The sequence below is a fragment of the Malaclemys terrapin genome, chromosome 5 (assembly GCF_027887155.1).
Source record: "Malaclemys terrapin pileata isolate rMalTer1 chromosome 5, rMalTer1.hap1, whole genome shotgun sequence".
In the NCBI taxonomy this organism is placed as follows: domain Eukaryota; kingdom Metazoa; phylum Chordata; order Testudines; family Emydidae; genus Malaclemys; species Malaclemys terrapin.
In genome coordinates this window covers 98,226,831-98,253,425 of record NC_071509.1, presented here as the reverse complement: position 1 = coordinate 98,253,425, position 26,595 = coordinate 98,226,831, and the positions used below count along the sequence as shown (strand labels likewise).

The 26,595-nt window shown below is 40.7% G+C and overlaps 1 protein-coding gene across 1 annotated transcript in view; it reads right to left on the bottom strand.

The window, feature by feature from the left end:
- Positions 1-2,393: 2,393 nt before the first annotated feature.
- The window catches only part of MFSD8 (major facilitator superfamily domain containing 8), a 28,797-nt gene continuing 4,595 nt past the window's right edge, over positions 2,394-26,595 (bottom strand). The window contains exons 2-12 of the mRNA XM_054030477.1: positions 22,494-22,585; positions 17,099-17,142; positions 15,393-15,633; positions 14,973-15,086; positions 13,655-13,799; positions 11,698-11,756; positions 9,611-9,719; positions 7,700-7,834; positions 6,939-7,042; positions 6,594-6,853; positions 2,394-4,024 (exon numbers count right to left, since the gene is read on the bottom strand). Of these exons, the coding sequence (XP_053886452.1) occupies positions 3,818-4,024; positions 6,594-6,853; positions 6,939-7,042; positions 7,700-7,834; positions 9,611-9,719; positions 11,698-11,756; positions 13,655-13,799; positions 14,973-15,086; positions 15,393-15,633; positions 17,099-17,142; positions 22,494-22,585 (1,510 nt within the window). The 3' untranslated portion in view covers positions 2,394-3,817. The remainder of the gene's footprint in view (positions 4,025-6,593; positions 6,854-6,938; positions 7,043-7,699; positions 7,835-9,610; positions 9,720-11,697; positions 11,757-13,654; positions 13,800-14,972; positions 15,087-15,392; positions 15,634-17,098; positions 17,143-22,493; positions 22,586-26,595) is intronic.

Genomic DNA, 26,595 nt, shown 5'->3' with positions numbered 1-26,595 from the left:
TCAGTCCTGTTAAACAATCTGTTCTTGATGATTGAAAGTGGAAAGATGACATTACTTAACCTGTGCTGCTTCTGAAGTCTCTGCTTCTCAGGTCAAAGCAGCCTTTGAGATGTTCTATTACAGCTGCCCTGTTACTATTCAAGACCACAAATGGCTAACATACCTTTCTGATAGGTCAGCTAAACTCTCTGTAGCATAAGATTTACAATACTTAAAGCCACAGCAGCTTTCACGTTAGCATTTATAATAGTAAAATGTAGCCATGTCTGCCATTCCAGTAGAAATTTACTAAAAGTGGATAATAATGCTTATCCTATTTCCTCAATGCTCTTATTAAAATAAATAGATCATATACTATACCAGGGGTAGGCAACCTTTCAGAAGTGGTGTGCCGAGTCTTCATTTATTCACTTTAATTTAAGGTTTTGTGTGCCGGTAATACATTAATGTTTTTTTTAGAAGGGGGTCTCTAAGTGTATATTATATAACTAAACTATTGTTGTATGTAAAGTTTTCAAAATGTTTATGAAGCTTCATTTAAAATTAAATTAAAATGCTGATCTTACGCCAGCAGCCTGCTCGGTGGGGGGTTCAGGGCAGAAGGCTGGGTGTTTTGGGGGGGGGCACGAGGTCGGGGCAGAGGGCTGGGTGTTGGGGGGGACACGCGAGGTCAGGGCAGAGGGCTGGGGTGGGTGGAGGTGCAGGGCACAAAGCTGGGAGTGTGGGGGGGTGCAGGGCAGACGGTTGGGTGTTTGGGGGACTTGAGGTCAGGGCAGAGGGCTAGGGTGTGTGGACGTGCAGAGCACAAGACGGGGGGGGGGTTCAGGGCAGAGGGCTGGGGGGTGTGTGGAGATGCAGGGCAGAAGGCTGGGTGTTGGGAGATTCAAGGTCAGGGCAGAGGGCTGGGGGGTGTGGAGGTGCACAGCAGAAGGCTGGGTGTTGGGGGCAACTCAAGGTCAGGGCAGAGGGATGGGTGTGTGTTGGGGTGGGGAGGTGCAGGGCAGAAGGCTGGGGTGCTCCCAGCCCCCTGCCCTGAGCAGCTCATGGCAGGGGGCTGGGAGGCATATGACCTGTTCCACCCCCTTCCCCCAGGCCTGTCCCTACCTCTCTCTGCCTCCTCTATGGAGCAGCCAGCATGCTATGCTCAGTTCTGCTCCTCTGGGAAGAGGAGGGGCCGGAATGCACCACATTGTGGGAAGAAATGGGGGAGAAGGGAGCGTGGCTGCCGCAGGACCAAGCTTCTGCCTCCTGCCCCCGCAGGGGAGAGCGGTGGGTGGGGGGGCTGAGTGGGGCGGGACCCCCTCCCCACCCCTTTCCCCTGCAGGGGCAGGAGGCAAAAGCTTGATCCTGCTGCAGCCAAGCTTTCCCCTCCCCCTTCTTCCCGCAGCATGGTGCATTCCGGTCCCTCCTCCTCCTCCTCTCAGTGGGCAGCAGTGTGTCACTCAGAATCGGCTCGCATGCCGTGTTTGGCACAAGTGCCGTAGGTTGCCGAGCCCTGTACTATACACTGATGGTAGTATCCCGCTTTGGGCATGTGTGATCAACCTGAGATAAGAGTAGAACAGCATCCTGATAGGGGTTAGTGGTGCAATTGAAACTGGATGTTGCATTTTTTTGCTAGAAAAAAAATCCAACTATCTATGCACAAGTAGGTAACACAGGATGAGGAATGCATAGAACATAATAGGCCAGGTCCATTAAGACTGATTGATAGTCTTATAGCCAGAGTGCTCTAAAGAAATGGTTCTCAACCAAGGTTGTGTGTACAGCTGGGGGTACATCAACTCATCTAGAAACTTGCCTGGTTTTATAAGAGGCTAAATAAAAAGCAAACACAAAGTCAGTACAAACTAAAATTTCATACAATGACTTGTTTATACTGCTCTATATATTACACAATAAAAATGTAAGTACAGTATATTCCAATTTATTTGTTTTATAATTATATGGTAAAAATGAAAAAGTAAGCAATTTTTCAGTAATAGCATGCTGCAATACTTGCTTACTAAATCAGACATTAAAATACAAGTAGTTTAAATGAGGTGAAATTTGGAGGTACTTCTGAAAGGGGTACAGTAGTCTGGAAAGGTTGAGAACCACTGCTCTAGAGCTCATTTTCTTCTGACTCTCAAGGAAGGAAGGAATCAACTCAAATAGATAATATACACTGAACAATGCCATCTTTTGAGCAGGAGTGTCCAATACAGCTATCTCTAACTCATGTTTTACAAAGAGGCTGGTGACTTAAATTTTAAATTTAAGTTAAAAATCTAGGTAAGTAAAAGATACTTTAAAATACAACACTACCCCCTCCTTGGATACTTCCCACAGAACTAGCTAAAGCTTACACTTCAGGGTATGTGCCCCACTGCCCTAAAGAACCACATAGCCCGTATATTGCATGAGGTAATTTTATTAACCCATAACACAAACACAAAGTGACTTAACTGATTACTATTATGGTAAAATATTTAATCATGATGCTCTTTGAAAGCTATAACTTACTCTTGGCTTTAATCAGAAAGGTGGGTCATTAGTTTGTTGTGGCCCTCTAAACACAGGTTCTCTATCACCATTTCACAGCTCTTCCCTCAAGAGAATTCTTAACATTAATTGGTTATTTTATTAGCGAGTTTGTGCTGGAATGCTTAAAGTATCCTATTCTGTAGTACAGAAACTTCTTTGAGAGCAAGCTCCTTTCCTATTTTAAATGCTCTTGATTCTGCAGAGGGAATGGAAATTTTATGACCTCCCTTCAGTCAGCATTTAAAGTAACTTTATTTCACTAGTCTGTGTTCTAACCTTGGCTTATAGATACTCAATTACAAATGTAATGCTAAAATCAGCGTACAGTTAGACATACTGAAGAGCAGCCATGGCTCTAATTTCAGCTACAGAGGGATACTTCTTTGTTTGAAATACAGTTTAGAATGCATAATTCTTACCCATTAGTGAATCTGACTTGATGTCTTGTCATAACTTATTATGTGATTGTGTAATTATATAAATCGCATTCTTGAACTTTTATGCATTAAATTATGATCTGCAAATAACTCATTTTAGACTGGGATTTTCCAGGAAACTAAGAGTTAGATACCCAAAACCCATTAAAATTCAATCGGAGTTGGACACCAAATTCAAAGATGTTCCTGTGAAAATCCCAGCCTGAGTGTTTATATTTCAGCTTAAATCACTCAAAGCTGTTGGAATATTTTGAATAGTTGCCACCCATATCTATTTCACAATAAATTACGGGTGTCTTGTTAGAATAAAATGTTTATTTTTCCTATTCGCTGTTGGTTAATTCATTGAAACAATCTGCACTTCAGAAAACAAACATTCACTTATTTGATTAAAAGAGGTAGGTGTTTTGATTCAAAGTGCACATGGTTCAGTCAACCTTGTAGTTACAAGAAGCTTTAATAATCCTGATTCATAGAATCAAGGCAGCATTTTTTTTCTTTTTAAAAAGGGTGTGCTTACAATATGGCCACTATACTCCTACAACTAGGGCCAACGGTTGCCATTTCGTTTAACACAAAGGTCTGACACTTTTGGAAACTACGAACTCAAGCATGCACTACCCTAGCGCTGTATTGTGATCAAACATAGCTTTCCTACTTTTGCTATCAAGGAAGAATGCAATCTTAGCATAATTTCATTAATCAAGATGTAGCGGTGATTAGGCTATGCGTACTTCACAGGCTCCACTGCTCAGTTACAAGTACAGCTCTATAGGCCTGTATTGAGGCACCCTTGTTTAAAAACAAGACAATTACATATGTCTGATTTTCGTTTTACATAGCTAAAAATAAATCTACCCTTGCATCATTCCATATCTGACTGAAAATGCAGCAAGTCTCTTGTACACTGCTTCCAGGAGTAAGAGAGAGAATACAATTATTCCACAGATTAAGCTGAATGCCCAACGAGGTCCCAAGTGAGTATATATTTGGCTCACAAACACTGGGCCCAGTATACGTGCTCCACTTCCAGAGGCAGTTAACCAGCCCATGTAGACACCCTGAAAAGGATCAAAGAACTGTGGTTAAGTAACAGAAAAAAAATTGATTTCATTTTCTTCGGTTACTCTAATTACAATAGAAAATGTATATAAGATATCAGGAAAAGACACTGCTCATTTTTCTGGACTGTTGGTCTATGAACATTACTTGGTTTTTTTTAAGCAATAAAAGATAAGCAGTCATAATCAGATGCCTAGAGAGATATGCAGTAAAAAGACAAGTTCCTGTTGAAAGATCTATTTTATAACAAGATGCAACAGATGGATGAGAAAAAACAAGAGAAGGTGGAGATAAAGGAAGCAAGTTACTTATATTAAGCAGTGATCTCAGCTTACCACCTGATTAGCCATTGTAAGCTACTAGTGCTTTATAGGCATTGTGGCAGAAATGAAGCTAAAGGAGGGAACTGAATAAATTGCAGCTATCTAAATCTACCCCTTTTGATAGCATGGACATATTCACGTTCAAATTTATTCTTTATATCGCTTCACTGATGTGAATGATGTTCCCCAGCACTAATGATTAACATCTAATTTAGATATAACAATGTCATACTCCAAAATAATCATGAAAATTACAGGAAAGTCTTGGGATCGATAGATTGAAGTTCTCGCCTTATAGTGTAATTTTTTTCTTTTTCATGAAGGGACTTGTATTAAACTTTAAAAACAGTTAAGATCACTGGAGACTTCTCTATTGTTGCAGAATACCTTTGTTGTTGGCAAAAGCAGCAAATTTAACCAATTCTTCCTACAGATACGGCTGCAGAAGTGAAAAGTAGCCACCTCCCTCAGTGTTAAGGAAAATATCCAAATAGTTATTACTGCAATGTACTGCCGTAGTGCAATTAAAACAATCAGATTTTTTAAAAAATTAGATGTCCTGAATGCAAGACAACTCTGACTACCAATCCTGGGCAGTAAAAATGAACTGAGGTGGGTCTGGGGCGACTCTGCCCTTTAAGCCACCATGCAGCAGCATTGGACTGTTCAGGGTACACATGTCGCCCCGACAGGTACTGCTCCGGGAAAAATCTGACTCTGGTGCACAGGGCATGTACACGCTTGAAGTGGAATGGACATGTGCAATCACTCGAAGAAGAACCTCAAACCTGGCAAACTCAACTGTCTTATTAAAAACTCAATTAAAAACACAACTATCATTCTGTCTCCTATCCTTTCTCCCATTCCTAGACAAAACTGTTGAATACCATGTGGCACCTGGTGACTTCACAATTTTCAGACCAGGATATTTAAAATTAATCTTTCAAGTGGAAGCACAAGTGTAGAAAGCCAACTGCTACTTTTGCATCTTTGCTAGTGTTTTGAAGTGGCCCAACTGCATGAAGGAAGCCTAATAAGTCTGACTTCACATACCTGTACCTTTAGAAGCTAGACCCAATGTGTTAATTAGATGTGTGTGGAGACAGAAAAAAAACCAATATTCTATATCTAGCTCTCCATAATGCTATTTTCTATGCCTTAAGAGCAAATAAAGCTTTAGTTCCATTAGTAAAATATGTTTGATATACTGAAGTAAATAGCATACATTTAGGAACACAAAAAGGAAGGTCCTATTTACGGGATGTGGCACTATATCGTGGAAACCAGTAATTCTATATAGATCTTAGGGGCCATGGTGGATAACTGCTAAACATGAGCTCATAGTCTGATGCTGTGGCTAAAGTGAGCTTACAAGATTCTTAGATGCATAACCAATACAGCATTTGCAATACCACTGCTGGAATAATGTATCCAATTCTGGTATTCACATTTCAAAAAAGGATATTGAAAAATTGAAGAGGGCTCAGAGGAGAGCCACAAGAATTATTAGAGGAGAGGAAACCCTGGCTTACAGTAAAAGATTTAAGAAATTTGATTTATTTAGCTAAACAAAGACAGTTAAGAGGTGACTTGTATAAATACCTACATGGGGAGAAGATTTCTGACCATGGAAGGCTCTTTAATCTAGCAGACAAAGGCATAACAAGATCTAATGTCTGGAAGCTGAAACTAGATAAATACAGCGCAATTTTTTTTAACAGTGCAGATAATTAATCACAGGAACAGCTTATCTAGGGAGCTGTTGGATTGTCCATCACTTACTACTACTATAATCTTAGGATCCCTAGCCATGGACATGGATCCCACTGTGCTAGATGCTGTACAAACAAGACTGATGCTATTTAAAAAAAAAATATATGCTCTAGTTCAACCACAAGATAAGGGTCTGGTGCAGGAATTATTGGGTGAAGTTCAGCATCCTGCGATATGCAAGTTAGATTAACTGATCATTCTGGTCTATGAATCAAACAATTTTCTTTCCCAACTTTTCTTTAAAAAAAAGTTACTTTCAGCAGATGTTTTAAATGGATATGTTGTGTGTTGATAAAGAGCATTCAAAAGTAGAAAAATGCACATTCATTGTTTTCAAATGTCTAACAAACAAGAGGATTCATCCCATAACCAACAAAACAGTTTTGATCAAAAGACCAATGGAACAAACTATGCCATCAAGTATACATGTTACAGTAAAAATCTGAACAAATTCCCTAGTTTTCATTCTTACCTGAGGTTTTGGTCCTAGAATTTTTGAGTATAAAGTATAGGACATGACATTACAGACTGGATAGCCCAATCCTATCAGTATATCAGAGGTTATATACTGGGCCAAGTGGATCAATGGAGTGTACAGGCACCAGGGCTGCATAACAGAGCATCCTGTTGGCTCTACTGTGTGATTGGATGGTAGTTGTGTTGTTTGGAGCTTCCAGAAAGGTGTAAACATTTCATTGAAGATGATTCTGGGAACGGAATTATTCTTTATATCTGTGAAATTAAGCAAGGGATCACATTTTAAAAAAGATGTTAATGAAATGCTTAGACTACAGTTTAGCGTTATTTATAATTATACCTTCCCACTGGATATTTGGTAATTGTTTTCCCCAAGGTAACAAGATAAAGAATCCAACCAAGATAATCAGTAGGCCTCCATAGAGTATAGCACGCTCACCAGTCCTGTTGAATAATGAAAACTATAACTAAATAATACATATTCATGACCAAATGTATCTAAAAATAATCTACTATACACAAATACAAATCCTGTACAACTTATTCAGATGACTAGTTGCAATGACTTAAGTAGAACTATTTGGTTGAAAGAATTTGGCATAATTACTTTAGTCTAGAGAAGAGAAGACCGAGGGGAGACATAAGTTTTCAAATATGTAAAAGGTTTTTCTAAAAAGGACAGTGATCAATTGCTCTTCATATCCACCGGGACAGGACACAAAGTAACCTGCTCAGTTTGCAGCAAGGGAGATTTAGGTTAGAAAAGAGGAAAAACTTTTTAACTATAAGGATAGTTAAGCACTGGAACAAGTTATCTAGGGATGTTGTGGAATCCCAGTTCTTTGAGGTGTTTATGAACAAGTTAGACAAACACCTATCAGGGATGGTCTAGGTATACTTAATCCTACCACAGGGCAGGGGGCTAGAATAGGTGATCTCTAGAGGTCTCCTTGTAGCCCCTACATTTCTATCATTTGCTAAAATAAGATGAGCAGAATTTGATTCAGATAATGAAGACCTGACCTAAAGTTCCCCAGATAAACATTTTCCTGTCTGTTTACATTAAGATAAACAAGAGCAAAAACCTGATGAGCGACTTACTTTTTAGAAACTACTTTAACCGCCATGAAGACAATGACTGATTCAATGCCAATTGCACCAAGGATTATTCCATTATAAAAAACTGCTTCTTTCCTGGTCCAGGAATACATATCCATTGTCAATGGAGTAGCTATGCTAGGCAGTAAAAAATAGGAGAGACATTAATAAAACCTGTACAAAGGTTATCCCAGAAGAGCATCATCCATATATTTATTCTCTATAGTATCAGATATGGTCATACAGAAGCCTTCCCTCCTGACAAACAGACAAGAACATGTACGCTGTTTATAACATCATTTTGTGATGCATCACTTACAACAAATCCTCTGGGCTTGACTTTCCATTCCATTATACCAATTCTACACTGATGTAACATGAATTATTTCAATGGATTCATGGTGGTGTACAATTAATACAATGGAAAGGAAAAATCTGGTCCTTTGCATGTAAAAGATAAATATATAAGGCTGAATAGTAACTTATTTATGGTGTTCAAGGTTTAGCTATACAGCTGTAGTTATTGTTAATGGGATATGTGCATTTGTTTCCTTTCACAAAGCACAGAAAATTTGGCCATTATATTGTTGTCACCAGCCCCTTTGCCACTGGGGTAAAACAAATGTTCATTTACTAAAATCCCTCCATTCATTTCTTCTCCTTCCCTTCCCTTCCCTCTATTCCACCAAATGATCTTCAATCTAGCAAGAAAGGCTGGACACTATTGCCATCAAAATTATGCTTTCCAATTCTGTTTCCATATAGCACTCCCAGCCTTTGCCTGTGAAAAAAGCAAACTTAAGATCCATCAGAGTTCTATTGCATGCAGCCACATATGTTCATTAAAAAAAAAAAAAAAAAAAAAAAAAGAAAAATCACTCAGACATAATCTACCATTGTATACAGGAAAAACTGCTACACTTTGTCAAACTGAAGTCTGAACGGAGATGTTTTGTAAATATCAAATACATTTTTATAAGACATACTCAGTAGGGAACAGAAACTTCAAATATGTGATATTATAGCTCAAAATTCTGCACACAAGCTTATCCCTTCAAAATTATGTCAGTTTACCCATTTTAATGTACAAGAGTCACCCTAAACAGATACAACAAGGAGTCTGGTGGCACCTTAAAGACTAACAGATTTATTTGGGCATAAGCTTTCGTGGGTAAAAACCTCATTTCTTCAGATGTACATTACATTTTCTTATTTTCCCTCATTCATCTATGAAATCCCCCTATTATTATTGTCAAGCACTGACCTGTCCTTTTTCAAGTTTAGGTTTATACACTGCAGTCACATCTCAACATAGCTAGATACTTTAATCCTAAAGGATACCAAAGTACTTTGCAAACTGCACCTATATATAAGAATCGCTTCAACCACTATTGAAACAAGTCTGAAGTGGAATGCCCTAGCCATTTACAAATGCACTACAGGGCTACACAATTTTTAGGACAGGAGATAAAGGACAATGTATCCAACTGAAAATATTATTTCCCTTGCAGAGATTTGGTAGATAGAATTAAATTACCTCTATTGAAATCTGATGTGACACTGGGGTTTACATCTCAACTCGTGTGAGGAACACAATGAAATCTTCAATAGCCACAAATGTTCAGCAATTTGGGTTTACATTTCATTCAAAAGTTTAAATATAACTGTTCCTTATATAAAAGTACTACACAATGATACTCTGTTAAATTGATGTGCCACACTAAATGGAAAATATCATACAACTCAATTTTAATTATGGCTTGTTTTTGATGAGGTGGGATAATGCTTACTTATATTTGTGAAACATTCAGTTATGGTAATGAGTGCAACAGAAAAGCCTATGAGCACTTTATATCTTCAAAGAACTTTACAAACATTAATTAATGAGTAACAGGAGAAAACTGGTAGACTTACGTTTCAAAGACAGCAAAAACAAACAAGATGACAAAAAAAAGAATGTTGGTTGCTATAACAGCAACCTGGTCAATGTTCCCTTGGGCATCCTGATCCACATAATCACTTTCTGTAAAGAAAAATAAGAATGAACTAAATTGCAAAATTTAAAAGTTTTACAATTCAATTAATGAGCTCTAATGTTACTCTGTGGCTATAGGTATTAATAATATTATGCATAATGTACAATTGTGACAGGATGCAAACAGGAGAGCCTGCCAGGAGAGCCTGGGTATAGACTCTGATCATTCAGTTATTACTTAGTTCCTCTTCAGGAAGCTGATGGGGGTAATTAGTCAATCAGGCTGGCTGGTTGGATGGTATAAGGAGCCAATTACTCCATCAGCCCAAGGCTGATAAAGAGACAAGAACGAAATGCCAGGAGAGGAGAGGGAGGAACAGGGCTAGCTGAGCCTAGCCACACAGAAGTGGGAGACCTCCATTCCCCTCAGGCGCTGGTGAGAGGGCCAAAAGCTAGGTTAACATTGTAAATACATTGTTGCACAGGGACTCTTGTGAAAAGGATGGAGGGAACTCAAAATAAAAGGACACTGATGACACAATCATGGGAGGCTGTGCAGTTTCTGCAGGAAGAAGGCAGGAGAGGAGCCACACCCCATGACATGAATCTTTCTGGGTTTGGGTATAGACATTTTTTGGGAGTAAGTTAATTAATTAATTTATTTATTTACAAAAAGAAGGATTTAAATTTCAATTTCCCTTGACTTACATTAAAAAAATTGACTCTGGCTAAGAGTGAGCATGATTTGAATGATGGTGGAAAGAGTATTCACCATTTCCTAGAAAATATGTAAATTACTATTGATTTCTCCTTATTTGTGAGGGACAAACATTAAGTAATCCTGGAAAATATTGAAGATCACACTAAATAGAGAATCTGTTTCTTAATCAGCTTCTCCGTAGCTCTATATCCCACAGATGAATTCCCAAGCAACAAAGGGCCCCAGCAACATCCTCCACAATAAATTTTCAACATGGCAGAAATGGTAAATTTCAAAGATTTTTGTTTAAATTTGATAAAAACTGGTTTTCAGATTGTTTGCAATGATCTGTTATAACTTAATATAGAAAACTATAATACACCTCTACCCCGACATAACGTGACCCAATATAACACAAATTTTGGATATAACACTGTAAAGCAGCGCTCCGGGGGGGGGGGCTGCGTGCTCCGGCGGATCAAAGCAAGTTCAATATAACGCGGTTTCACCTATAATGCAGTAAGATTTTTCTGCTCCCGACGACAGTGTCATATCGGGATAGAGGTGTATATGGCACTGAAATAGTTAGATTACCAATATAATGTTTCCTTTTAAAAGGGGGTTTATGATTAGCTGTAATTTTTCCTAAGACAGTATAAACCCTATCCAAGTGAATGGGATGTGCACACCATTTTAAAAAATTGAACTTTGCATAACAGGGTACACAAATGCTGTATGGTACATATTGTAGGGTAGGTAGGAGCGGCACCTTGTGCAGCAAGGACTGTTTGTGAATTGGTTACCTATGTAACATATATATATTACCTCTAATTTAAACCTAGACTTGTGTAACATAGATTTTAATAGGACTCTGTAAATTACGGATCATACATAGTAAAACTGCACAATATCACACAAAATTATGTATACAAATGGTGGCTGGTTATAGCTGATAAGAGTATCATTATGTGATCAGTTGGAACAAGCAGTTCAATCTCCATGTCAATTTAATCGTTGGTCTCCACTGAAATTGTCAGAAGGTGACAAATTTAGAAGGAACTGTAGTGATCATTAGGTCATCCCACATATACTATCACCAAAACGTCTCGATGGTAATAACTGTTTCATTACCAACTTGGGCCAGATTTCAATCAATCTGGAGACAGACAGTTCTATATCCCATTACTAATTCTGAGCTGTTCAATCCACCACCCTCTGTAATATTTGTAAATTAAGGGTTGACTAATAAAAATAACCACTTTATATACAATATGATAGTAAATTAAAGTATCACAGAATGTGTCAGTTTTCAAAGAAAAATATTACCTTCTGCTTCAAAATTGATGCTTTTGCACGGTCTTCCCATGTCATCCACTTGATGTTCTCTAAAGATTGAAAATTGTTCTCATTAGCACAGTTTACCCAATTCATTTCTTTTGTACCAAGCCACAGTTACATTTCTAATAATAAATAATTGGTACCATCTTGTATCTTAACCAGTCTTCACACTTTTAAACACTATGTGCATACCTTAAGATTTCACTGTAATCAATACCAGTCTGGATACCACCTAAGCCCATTTATAGATGATCCTCTATGAAGTTACTGTGTGGCACTCATTTTTGTGTCTCATCTATTCAAGATGTATTTAAAAACAGAATCTGAAAGTATAAAGCCACCGAATTAAAAAAAAAAAAAAAAAAAACTAGCAAAATTTGGATTTAAGGCCCCAATTCAGGAAAGCATCCCTATTCATGAATTTTTTTTAAGTGTGTGCTTAACTGCTTTCATGAATCAGGGCCTGAGACTGGCCCAACATATCTGAGTCCGCATTGCTGTGCCTTGGTACTGTAGAACATAGGATCCTTTCTCAGGGGTGCACAATACAGTAATTTCAGATATTGGTTCTGTTCAGCTAAAATTCTGTGTGGCTTTCTATGATGGAATGGCTCTACAAATTCACATATATTGGCTGTGAAATGGGATAACTTACTCAAGTTAGCACATATGCACCAAAATGGTAACATACAAAATAAAGTGAGCTCTGCAGCAGGGAGGTATAGACACATAGGAATGTAAATGAGTTTCCTGCATGCTGCATATCAATAACTCCGTATGCTGAGTCCAATCCTCTCCCTCTGCTGTGGCTACCCAAGCTACTGAAAAGTCTTATAGCACTAAGCCTGGAATAACTCTCCAGCACAACAACATGTGGTGAGGACCAACTATCCATACATATCTGGAAGAAGAAGGGAGCAGGGAACCTTCTGATTCCATTGGAGTTGCTACTCTGCTGAATGCAGCCTAATCTCAAATATTCAGGTGGTACAGACCACCTGAACAGAAAACTACAGGAGACCTCCCCTCTCGATCAGCTGTATCTTCAGAATGAGGGGTAAGTAATCTTTAGGGCCTATGGAATCTCTTCATGTCTCTTGCTGGGCTTTTGTCCAGAAATGATAGCCACAAAGATATGCTTTAGGTCACATGGCCCTTTTACATTTATTTCCCGAGTAAAAGCTAAGCAAAGATTCCAAAAAGCAGTTACAGCATGGGACTAGGGATTTTCCTGAATTGGGGCCTAGTGAAGAACTCCGCCTACTTCAGAAGCTTCACGAGCCAAATTGCTGTACAGGGCAATGAGACTGGATGGACTTCAACTCCATCTCTGGAAAGGGGGTAAATTTTGCTGGAAACATGACAAATACACGTCTCAATTATTCGTTCACTGTCAAAGTGTGCAGAGCACCATGCAATACATAAAAATAAAGACAGTCTCTGCCCCAAAGAGTTCATAATCTAGGAGACAGACAGAAAGATAGCAAAGTCTTTGCAGGTCGGCAGCTATGGAGGTTAATATGAACTGGGCAGAGCCTTATATGCGTTTCAAATTCTATATACTAGGTATATCAGGGCTGAATTACTGTCACTAGCGTCCATAACATTTTGCTTTTATTGGTTTGTATCTCAGCCATACATCACTAAGCTTTGTTTACTAAAAAATGAGGATGCATGAGTCACAGAAGCTAGCCACTTTGAATAATACAAGGCTTTATATTTTTAATGTAAGTGCTCAAGATGTAAATATTATTATTCTAGTTCTTTAAAACAGTGGTCATATTATCGCTATGTTCTTTTGAAAATTCTATGCTTTACTCCTATAATTTCAGTGAATTTTATTTTGATAAGTAGCCAAAGATAATTTTCAACAGAAGTTGAAGTATCCATAACAAACTATCCACAATATTCAAACAAGAAAATGTTTTAGTTTCTATTTAATTACCTGAATATAGCAAAGATTAGAATAATATTAATAACTCCTAGGAGAGCTCCCAGTAGAACTGGTGCTGTGAACATGTTCACCTGGAGATCAATGATTTCCCATGTCACTCCTTTTTCTCCAATCAGAGAGAAGCAAGTCTGAAAAACTTAAGATAAAATAATTACCTCAGGAAATTCAAACATTAAAATTATTAATGCATTATCTTTGGGGAATCCAGGGCACAGTCATCTGATGGATACCAATGGGATCCTAACTATCTGGAAATACATGCAGCTTGTAGAACATGCAATCCCCAGAAAGCCATATGAATATACTCAACCAACAGCAGTGTGACACTAAGAACAAGTCAGTCAGCTGCACAAGGCCAAGAAAGGAAAATTATTTAGCTCCACACCTACCATCTACTTGTGATTCTCTATAGTTGAACTGGATGTGCTAACTCCATCTACAGGAATGTCCTAGCATGGGATGGGGGTATCCCTTCTGCTAGGCCCAACAGAAGGGAAACAGACCCCCCAAAAAATTAAACACTAAACAGGTGATGAGTGGGAGCAAGAGTGTGTGAATATATGTAAGAGCTCCTCCCCTGCCTAGCCTATGATCATCAGGAACTTGGCTGAGTGTCTATCAAAATGGAGAATGGGAAGGAAGAATGCACCCTGTATGCGAGTCATTTAGGGAGACTGCCTCTCTGGTTGTGTAGCCTCTTTAATGCTACTTCCAGGGTTGATTGACAGCCAGACCGCCACAGAAAACTCTCACCCCCGATATAAGGAGATATACTAAACATGCTCAACAGCCATAATTTCCTATGGTAATTGGGCAAGGTGGAGTCTTTAGCTACCTATGGAATGAGGTCAGGCTTGCACAGGCACTCAATGCCAAACTCTCATCACCCTAAATAAGGTACAGCTAGTTTGCAGAGTCTTTATGGGCCAGTAGCTGCTGGAGCATTGTGGAGATGCCTTTTTTGTTTGTTTGTTTCATTTTCTGAACACCATCAACTAGTTAGCAATGGAAGTAACAGTCCAAACCTACTTTGTTAATCCAGTTATACTGGTAAATTGCCACCAAAATTACAGTGAACAGAACTGTACTCATGAACAATTAGACTTTTTTGGAGGTAATATCTGCATAATGAATAAACCACAGCAGTATGTTAATGTATTCAGTTTAATATTATGACAAAACATGCTCATTTTTGTGCACACTGCTGCTAAGGAGATTCCCAGCCCCAAACTTAATGTCTGATTTTCTCTTAAATAACAAAAGGAGTGTGATTTGTTTTGGAGGGATGAGGAAATAAGAGATGTTGTACCTGGTCCTAGTATGAATCCTGTTGCTTGACAGGCACTGGTGTTGGCCATGGCACTAGTTCTTTCTGTAAGAGAAGTGGCACCAGCAATGTATGATCGAACTACTGCTACATTTCCTAAAAAAAGATCAAAATGATACATTTAAATCTCCAGTCACAGTTAGTTCAATTCCCCCCGCCCCTTATACACCAAACAAGCAGTTTGCTAATGGTACATGTTTCTCTGTTATATGCACACAAGAAAGTATATAATTTTGCAGGTCTGTACACAGTGTTAGCTAACTACTTGTGTTAATCATTTGGGAAGATATTATTTGCCTAATAAATTATTTTGCTTAACATAACCATAAAGCTTGTCCTCTCTTAAGTAAGACACAAAATAAATTCATTAATCTTCAGCAGTTTAAATTCTGTTGCAATTACCTGCTCCAAACCCCACAAGAGCACGAGCAACCAGCATATAGTATTTGTTGTGTGAAGTAGGCAAATGGACATAGGCATAAAGGCAGTTAGCAGCCACAGAAATGGCAATTGAAACAACAAGTGGTTCTCTTCTTGGTCTGTAATTGGACCATAAACCAAACAGAGGTGAGGCTATCATTTGTCCAAGACTGTATGAAGAAATAATCCATCCCAAGAAACTTGCATCTGCTGTCAGATCAATCTGCAGAAACAAGTAAAGTGATTTTAAAAATTACAGTGTGCTCTTCATCATATCAACAAAAACAATTTTGGAATCAATACCCTACAACATGTAAGATTCTGTGCTATACCTCTGAAGTGCAGAGCTTACAGCGGAGGGTCAGAGGGCACTAATGCAGCTTTAAGCCATCTTTGCACCTTCCTGAACCTGAAATGCTCCAGAGGCTAGAGAGACCCCCTGCATAACTTTCACTGAGGGCCTCTCACAGCAGTCTCCCCACACTGCCATCATGATCCTCCCACCCATAGCATGCCCTCTCTGCTGGAGATTATGGGGGTGTTTGTGTCTTTGGAAGGCAGTTGTCCCACAGTTCCTGCACTAGGGGACTTCAACGATGGCCGAAATCAGGCTTTTATGGGTCCCTTTACACCACTCCAGCCCTTTTACATGTTGTAAAGAGACTGGAGCAAGGATGAGGCTCTCCCTCATCAATGCAAAAAAGATTGTAGTATAATAGTCCTTGACACACAGGGATTTTTATCTTCAAAGTTCTGTAGAAATGTTAATTTTTTAAGTCTGGACAACTTGTCCAACATACAAATAAATAGGATTCATGTAGTATGTTTACAGCTTCGTTAAAAGTCCTTTTGGGGAAAACAAATTATCTAAAATATCTACAGTTTTCTACCAATTTACAATACAACTTGAAGCGAAGTAAGATTGGGAAACCTAATGTTTAAGGATTGACAACATGAACCATTATTAATTGGTAAATTAAAGGACAGATTTTATGTGGAGTGTTAAAAATTCTCAGAGGCTAGGAGAGGGAATTTTCAGTCTAGTCATACACTTCCACTTATTGACTTAGTACAACTGTTTTGGTTTTGTTGTTAGAATTTCTTATAAAGTGTAATGTTTTCTACTGTACACTCTATAAGCAGACCTCATGTCTCTCTGTGTCTATATAGTGCTTAGCACAATGGGATCTGAATGGAACCTACTTCAATAAAGTTAACGAAAAATACCTATCCCCAAATATCCTGATTTTATTCAAAAACTGTTTAAAACTGCAAGATATTCACGTTTACATCTACATATTGCTTTGGCAATCTTTTCTAAATAAATACAGTACCGCAAATTTAATTAAAAGTACAAAAAAATCAACATGCTACATGGTAGTGCAAATTACTACCGTGGAAATAAGGATCAATCATTAAAAACAGCAATACAGTATTCCTACGTTAAAGCGTGATTAAAGTGTGAAACAGAAAACTAATTACTGAAAATGAAAATGTAATAGGGGGAGTTTAGATAAATAAGTCCCTGGTCCACCAACGAGATCTATTCCTGTATAGAGCTTGTTGAAGGATTGTGCCTTAAACTGTAAAGTCCCTATATACCACAATAAAGCTCTAACAGCGATTTTACGTTCTAATAAAGCAGAAAATAAAATCATCATCAATCATCATCATTAAAATTTACAAACCTTTTGCAGATATGGCCATACTGACATAATTACAATTGAAAAACCTGTGATGTATTAAAAAAAATAAAAACAAGAAAACAGAATTGGAGTTACTTTACATTGCTACATGTAATCATTAATCAAGTACTGTAAAACAGATATTATGGGGCTGATTCTTCTGCTTTTTAAAAATACTGTATTCTCAAACTGAAGCTCCACATGGCAACCAAAAGTACAATGGATTAAACAGTAATTGCTTTTCAGTTAGAAGAACTCTTATTTAAAATAAGGGCACCACCCTACGTAGATGTGTAAAAAAGTTTAATGCACTGAACACCTAGGGTATGTCTACACTACGGGATTAATCCGAATTTATATAATTCGGATTTGAAAAACAGGTTGTATAAAGTCGAAATGTATGCGGCCACACTAAGCACATTAATTCGGTGGTGTGCGTCCAAGTACCGGGGCTAGCGTCGATTTCTGCACCGTTGCACTGTGGGTAGCTATCCCATAGCTATCCCATAGTTCCCGCAGTCTTCCGCGCCCATTGGGATTGTGGGTTAAGATCCCAGTGCCTGATGGGACAAAAAACATTGTCGCAGGTGGTTGTGGGTACAGCCTCACCTCCTCCCTCCCTCCTCCCTCCCTGCATGAAAGCAACGGACGGCAGACAACCATTTTCGCGCCTTTTTTCCTGGGTGAGTGAACACTGCAGACTCCATACCACGGCAAGCATGGAGCCCGCTGAGCTCAAGACAGCAGTCATGAACATTGTAAACACCTCGCGCGTTCTCGTGGAGTTTATGCTCAGCCAGGACCAGAAAAACGAGGCGAGGAGGCAGCGGCGGCGGCAACGCAGCGACAAGCACGATGAGGACATTGACATGGACACGGACACGGATACAGAATTCTGTGAAACCACGGGCCCTGGTGCTTTGGAGATCATGTTGTTAATGGGGCAGATTCTATCCATGGAACGCTGATTCTGGGCAAGGGAAACAAGCACAGACTGGTGGGACCGCATAGTGTTGCAGGTCTGGGACGATTCCCAGTGGCTGCGTAACTTTCGCATGCGTAAGGGCACTTTCATGGAACTTTGTGACTTGCTGTCCCCTGCCCTGAAACGCCAGAATACCAAGATGAGAGCAGCCCTCACAGTTGAGAAGCGCGTGGCGATAACCCTGTGGAAGCTTGCAACGCCAGACAGCTACCGGTCAGTCAGGAATCAATTTGGAGTGGGCAAATCTACGGTGGGGGCTGCTGTGATGCAAGTAGCCAAAGCAATCACTCAGGTGCTGCTACGAAAGTTAGTGACTCTGGGAAATGTGCAGGCTATAGTGGATGGTTTTGCTGCAATGGGATTCCCTAACTGTGGTGGGGCGATAGACGGAACCCATATCCCTATCTTGGCACCGGAGCACCAAGCCACCGAGTACATAAACCGCAAGGGGTACTTTTCAATGGTGCTGCAAGCACTTGTGGATCACAAGGGACGTTTCACTAACATCAACGCGGGCTGGGCGGGAAGGGTTCATGACGCTCGCGTTTTCAGGAACACTACTCTGTTTAAAGGGCTGCAGCAAGGGACTTACTTTCCGGACCAGAAAATAACCGTTGGGGATGTTGAAATGCCCATAGTTATTCTTGGGGACCCCGCCTACCCCTTAATGCCATGGCTCATGAAGCCGTACACAGGCAGCCTGGACAGGAGTCAGGAGCTGTTTAACTACAGGCTAAGCAAGTGCAGAATGGTGGTAGAATGTGCATTTGGCCGTTTAAAAGGTCGCTGGCGATCATTATTGACTCGCTCTGACCTCAGCCAAAGAAATCTCCCCATTGTTATTTCTGCTTGCTGTGTGCTCCACAATCTCTGTGAAAGTAAGGGGGAGACCTTTATGGCGGGGTGGGAGGCTGAGGCAAATCGCCTGGCTGCTGATTACGCGCAGCCAGATACCAGGGCGATTAGAAGAGCACACCAGGAAGCGCTGTGCATCAGAGAAGCTTTAAAAAACAGTTTCATGACTGGCCAGGCTACAGTGTGAAATATCTGTTTGTTTCTCCTTCATGAAAACCCGCCCCCTTTATTGACTCATTTTCTGTAAGGAACACACCCTCCCCCTTCCCCCAGCTTTCTTTCAAACCAAATAAAGTCACTATCATTTAAAAATCATTTATTCTTTATTAATAGATTAGAAAAAGAGGGAGGGAACCCGGGTGGTATTTGGGAGGAGGATTGCTGGGAAGGAAAAAGCCACAAAGAAAAGGTTAAAAAAATGACAGCCTTTTGCTTGGGCTGTCTACTGGGGTGGAATGGGAAGGTGTACGGAGCCTCCCCCCCCGCGTTCTTACACGTCTGGGTGAGGAGGATACGGAACATGGGGAGGGTGGAACAGGGGCTGAAGCGGCAGTCTGTTTTCCAGCAGCCGTTCCTGAAGCTCCACCAGACGCCGGAGCATGTCTGTTTGCTCACGCAGCAGCCCCAGCATTGCATCCTGCCTCCTCTGGTCTTCCTGCCGCCACCTCTCATCTCGAGCGTCCCTCCTGTCCTCACGTTGGTCCCTCCTGTCCTCACGTTGGTCCCTCCTGTCCTCACGTTGGTCCCTCCTGTCCTCACGTTCACTGGCTTCTTTCCTATACTTTGAAACTGTTTCCTTCCACTCATTCAGATGAGCTCTGTCACTGCGGCTGGATTCCATAATTTCAGAAAACATCTCGTCTCGCGTTCTCTTCTTACGACGCCTTATCTGTGATAACCTTCGGGATGGAGGAGGGAGGCTTGAGGAATTTGCAGCTGCTGTAGGGAGGGGAAAAAAGAGAGAATTGTTTAAAAAGATACATTTTGCAGAACAATGCTTATACTCTTTCACGGTGACCAACACTATTCACATTACATAGCACATGTGATTTCTGTGCAAGGTCGCATTTTGCCTCTTAATGCTGAGTGCCTGTGGCTTTGCTGCTAGAGATCACAGGTCTGGGCAACAGAATTCGGCTTGCATGCGGCCATGGTAAGCCATTGTCTTACAGCTTCTGCGCCCTCCTTTCCCACATACCAAGCATAGCCTGTAGAGTGCTGCGGTTTTTCTGTTAACATTCAGCAGCAGCAGCAGAAAACAAACTAACCACCCCCCCTCTCGCCATGAATTCTCTGGGATGATCGCTGTACCCCTCCCCCCACCGCGTGGCTGGTATCAGGGAAGATCCCTGCAGGCACCAAACTAACCACCCCTCCCGTCGCCGCCCCCCTCCCGCCATGAATTCTCTGGGATGATCACGGTGCCCCCCCCCACCCCCCCACCGCGTGGCTGGTAACAGGGAAGATCCCTGCTAGCCAAACGCGAAAAACTCAGGGCCAATTTCCCATCTGCGCTTGGCTAACTGCAGGGAAGGATTTATTTTCCGCCACAGGCAAACAGCCCAGTAGGAACGGCCACCTCTGTCCCCTTAATTAAGTTCCTGTATTTCAACCAGGTTACCAGGAGTGATATCACTCTCCTGAGGATTACACAACAAGATAAAGAACGGATGTTGCTTGAATGCCAGCAAACACCGGGACCATACGCTGCCAGGCTTTGTCAGGCAATGATACCAGATTACTTGCTGCAAGCATGGCGTGGTCAAGTGTCCTACCATGGAGGAGGGAATAAGGATGCACTGCCCAGAAACCTTCTGGCAAGGCTTTCGGAGTACCTCCAGGAGAGCTTCATGGAGATGTCCCTGGAGGATTTCCGCTCCATCCCCAGACACGTTAACAGACTTTTCCAGTAGCTGAACTGACCGCGAATGCATACCAAGTCCTCAGGGCAAAGTAATCATTAAAAACCGTTTGCTTTTACAACAAGTTATATATTTTAAAAGGTAAACTCACCTGAGGTCCCTTCCATGGGGTCAGAGTCTTGGGTACTGGCTTGGGAGGCTTGGGAGGGTACTTCAGTCAGGGTGAGAAAAAGATCCTGGCTGTTGGGGAGAACGGAGTGCTGTGTGCTCTCTGCAAGCTCATCCTCATCCTCCTCCTCCTCCTCTCCCCCATCGGCAGAATCCTCAGGCGTCGCTGATGAGACTATCCCCGACCCACAATCCACGATCACAGGTGGGGTAGTGGTGGCAGCCCCCCCTAGAATTGCATGCAGCTCGGCGTAGAAGCGGCATGTCCGCGGCTCTGACCCGGAGCGACCGTTTGCCTCCTTTGTTTTTTGATACGCTTGTCTGAGCTCCTTGACTTTCACGCGGCACTGCTCAGAGTCCCTATTGTGGCCTCTCTCCATCATGCCCTTGGAGATTTTTTCAAAAGTTTTGGCATTTCGTCTTTTAGAACGAAGTTCTGCAAGCACTGAATCCTCTCCCCATACAGCGATCAGATCCAGTACCTCCCTCACGGTCCATGCTGGTGCTCTTTTTCAATTATCAGCCTGCATGGTTACCTGTGCTGATGAGCTATCTGTGGTCACCTGTGCTCTCCACGCTGGGCAAACAGGAAATGAAATTCAAATGTTCGCGGGGCTTTTCCTGTCTACCTGGCCAGTGCATCCGAGTTTAGATTGCTGTCCAGAGCGGTCACAATGATGCACTGTGGGATAGCTCCCGGAGGCCAATACCATCGAATTGCGGCCACACTATCCCTAATGCGAAATGTTAAAATCGATTTTGGCGCTACTCCGCTCGTCGGGGTGGAGTACAGAAATCGATTTAAAGGGCCCTTTACATCGAAATAAATAGCGTCGTTGTGTGGACGGTTACAGGGTAAATTCGAATTAAAGCTGATAAATCCGAATTAAAGTCGTAGTGTAGACCAGGCCCTAGAGTGTGATCATGGTCCCACTGAAGTCTATATATAGGTGTTTTCCTCAATCCATATCAGGGAATAGAGCTCTCAAAGAAACAGATTTTCTTGGTATCAAAAAATAATTTTACATTTAGATTTAATACTTTCTTCAATCCTTCATCAATCTAAGTACCATCCTAATATCACACTAACCAACACAAAAGTCAAAAATAAGCCAATACCAGAAATCAATTGAATTCTCACTTTAATGAGTTTGGCTCTGGGGGTCAAAGAGAAAACTGTTCTGCAGTTTTGATATATTGGGGAAACAAAAAGTACTGTGATGCCCCAGGAGGAAAAACATCTGCAAGTATATGCATTTTAAAATCCAATATTTGTATTCCAGCATCGCAGAGAAATCCTCATTTTTTAATACTAATGGTTGCTATTTACCCTTCCTTTTAATTCATCAACCCTATTTTCTCTATTCACAAGTAGTCATTGCATTTTTATGATATATAAAAAAAATAACTAGTAAGGGAGCAGAAATAGTTTTAATATATAGACTTCTTAGAATTCTCAAATCAAAATAATATATCCATTGTACAAATAGTGTTGAAATTCTGCTGGATGAATATCAAGATTACTTACCTACACTGCTGAGAAACATTGTAAGGTACATAATACGAATGGACCTCCACCTACTCCTATAATGCTGTTGCGTTTCCACAACATCTCCATATCTTGAACAACAATAACAAAAAAAGAAGAAATAATCTCATTTTGTTGTTTAGCTCTTAATGAAGAATTTCTCAGCCTAAAGGACATTGAAAGCATTTTTCATAGGTTACCTCAAATTTTACAAATAGTATATATATTTTGTAGCTTACACTGTTCCTAACTGTTCATTGAAGGATATTAAAACACACATTGTAAATGAGATTGATTTGTTTCTGTCATAAAGCTCATCTTTTGATGAAACAGCAGCGTGCACTAAATGGCTTTTCTTTTCTAAAAAGAAATGTTTACCCTATTGTATCATGTTTTATTAATGATTGTTACAATAACAAAGTCACATATAGCTCAGCAATATTATATACCTAATAAATATGTCCTCCAATATTTTCCTCTCTTGGTTGCAGCATTTTGTGGTATGTCTTGCTGAAGTGAAAGACACATCACCTATCACATAGCACATACTTATTTTTGGCTCCCACTTCCCTATTAAACTGTGGCAGCACAGAAGAGAAAAATCAGAAGGTGATATGCCTTTCACTCATGCACCACAGGGCCCTAAAATAGCAAAAGGACAAATCTATTGGAAAACTGCACTTTTGCCCATGCTGTATTGTTCTTTTACAAGTAAATTCAACCTTCATACAACATGCTAAACTGGAATCAGTGAGACTGATTTATGTTTGCTTATGCCTAGCCTCTGAATCCCGCAAGCCATTCGTATAGGCAAACTCCTTTGTCTCCACACAGCCATAAGGGTTTATTTGCAACAGATTATAAGACTGGGGCCTAAATCATGACCGCTAAACATTCCCTTTCAGTGTTATGAATTTAAAAGAAAAATAAAATGAAACCCTAACAACTGAAAATGACTACAATCAAAAGCGAACCTGACAAGCCTATTTTCATTATTTCCAGGCTTTGTGAAATGAAAAATGTAAATAAACAACATAACTGGTGAAAAGTTAATTTTTTTATCATTCCAAGATAAAAGATCTAAAGTACTGTTATAGTTACATGAGCAAGGATTATTTTTATACGATGTATGCTGATAGTATCTCTTGAAGATCTGTTTATTTTTCAGAGGCAATAACAATTCCAATTTCTTCACAGGATTCTTCTGCTTAATTCTATTTGTGAGGGACCATCTCTGTTATAGGTACTTTGACCTGGTCAACATAGTTTTTGTATTAGTATAGTTTTCACTTGGTGAGGGTTTTTTTTCCTCCTCTTTTGGGGGGGGGGGGGTTGTTTTTGCAGTACCATTCATGTGTACAGATAAGTCCTTAGAAGATAACTGTTAATCACTTCTGAAGACAAGTGCTTATTTAAGCTTCAACCTTTTGCTGTGAGAGTGGGGAAAGACGCGTGCCAGGTACCACCCAGATACTGTGATAAAGCGCTGCATAAAATACCTAGATGAACAACCACAGAGAATGAGGGAGTTATGTGTATTATTTTTTCTAAATATCTCAGTTTCCTTGTTTGATATCCTGCCTGACTGTACAGAGTTAAATCAAAGGAGGCTGGTGAGAAGAAAGCAAAGAGGAAACAAAACTGTGATAGAACTAATTCTTAACGGAACAATAGCGGACGCTTTTAATTAGCATTGCCCATACCTGGCTTCATTGACACTAGCAAGATTTACTTTTCTGAGGCCTGAGCCTACTTAAAGGGGACACTAAAACCTTACAGATGTTGGCCTAGGGAAGAAGAGTGATTGAGGTGGTTCTCAGCAGCTGCCCAGATGCTGACAAAAACACATAAAAGTAGAGAAAGAATGCATTAAAGTCATCTGCTCCTCCCAACCTAGAGATGGAGGTAACTGGGCTGAATAGAACACTCCAAAGCTTGCAAGGAAACATTAAGGTTTAGATAGGGGAAGTATGCACCCAGGCCTCTACTGTTTTTAGCCTTTGCTCTGCATGCTACCTATCTTTGAATGAATAAAACAATGCTTTGTTTTGAAGAAGCTATTTTGAGTCACTTTAATCTTTTTACGGATACAGACTAACACGGCTGCTACTCTGAAACCTGTCATTATGCAAGGCACTGCATTTAGCCGTATGGAGTGGAAATCCATCAACCTCATGAAAAAACTCGTACAGATACAGACAGACATCATCTTCCCTTCCAAATGCAAGCAGATGGACATCATACCAAAAGGACTAAAGGTAAAAAATCCATTACAATCTACATATCACACAGACTATGCTGAAAGATTGTGTCACACACTCTCAAAGAAACTGCAAAACCACCTGATCAGCATCCTATACAGCAAACAGGGAAAGATTAAGAATGAGCTCTCAGCACTGGATACTCTCATAAGAAACCAACCTTCCACACAAACTTCCTCATGGATAGACTTTACAAAAACTAGACAAGCCATTTACAAGACAAACTTTGCCTCTCTACAAAGGAAAAAGGACACTAAACTATCTAAACTGCTACATGCCACAAGCAGCCACTACAGTAGTTCCCTTAACCCACCCAGCAATATTGTTAATCTTTCCAGCTATACTCTTAGCCCAGCAGAAGAGTCTGTCCTATCTCGGGGGCTCTCTTTTTGTCCCTCCAGACCCATGAACATGATACAGTTCTGCGGTGACCTAGAATCCTACTTTCGACGTCTCCGACTCAAAGACTATTTCCAACATACCTCTGAACAGCATACTAACCCACAGAAGCCCCATTACCTGCACTACAAAAAAAAGGATTCTGCGTGGACTCCTCCGGACGGTCGAAACAACAGACTGGATTTCTACATAGATTGCTTCCGTCAACGTGCAAAGGCTGAAATTGTGGAAAAGCAACATCACTTGCCACATAACCTCAGCAATGCTGAACACAACGCCATCTACAGCCTCAGAAACAACCCTGACATCATAATCAAAAAGGCTGACAAAGGAGGTGCTGTCGTCATCATGAATAAATTGGAATATGACCAAGAGGCTGCTAGACAGCTCTCTAACACCACATTCTACAGGCCATTATCCTCTGATCCCACTGAGGATTACCTAAAGAAACTACACCATCTGCTAAAAAAACTCCCTGACAAAGCACAGGAACAAATCTGTACAGACACATGCCTAGAACCCCGACCAGGGGTATTCTATTTGCTACCGAAGATCCATAAACCTGGAAATCCTGGACGCCCCATCATCTCAGGCATTGGCACCCTAACATCAGGCTTGTCTGGTTATGTGGACTCTCTCCTCAGACCCTACGCTACCAGCACTCCCAGCTATCTTCGAGACACCACTGACTTCCTGAGGAAACTACAATCCATCGGTGATCTTCCAGAAAACACCATCCTGGCCACTATGGACGTAGAAGCCCTCTACACCAATATTCCACACAAAGATGGACTACAAGCTATCAGGAACAGTATCCCCGATAATGTCACAGCTAACCTGGTGGCTGAACTTCGTGATTTTGTCCTCACCCACAACTATTTCACATTTGGGGACAATATATACCTTCAAGTCAGCGGCACTGCTATGGGTACCCGCATGGCCCCACAATATGCCAACATTTTTATGGCTGACTTAGAACAACGCTTCCTTAGCTCTCGTCCCCTAACGCCCCTACTCTACTTGCGCTACATTGATGACATCTTCATCATCTGGACCCATGGAAAAGAAGCCCTTGAGGAATTTCACCATGATTTCAATAATTTCCATCCCACCATCAACCTGAGCCTAGATCAATCCACACAAGCGGTCCATTTCCTGGACACTACTGTGTTAATAAGCGATGGTCACATAAATACCACCCTATACCGGAAACCTACTGACCGCTACACTTACCTACATGCCTCCAGCTTCCATCCAGGACACACCACACGATCCATTGTCTACAGCCAAGCTCTAAGATATAACCGCATTTGCTCCAGTCTCTCAGATAGAGACAAGCACCTACAAGATCTCTATCAAGCATTCTTAAAACTACAATACCCACCTGCTGAAGTGAAAAAACAGATTGACAGAGCCAGACGAGTACCCAGAAGTCACCTCCT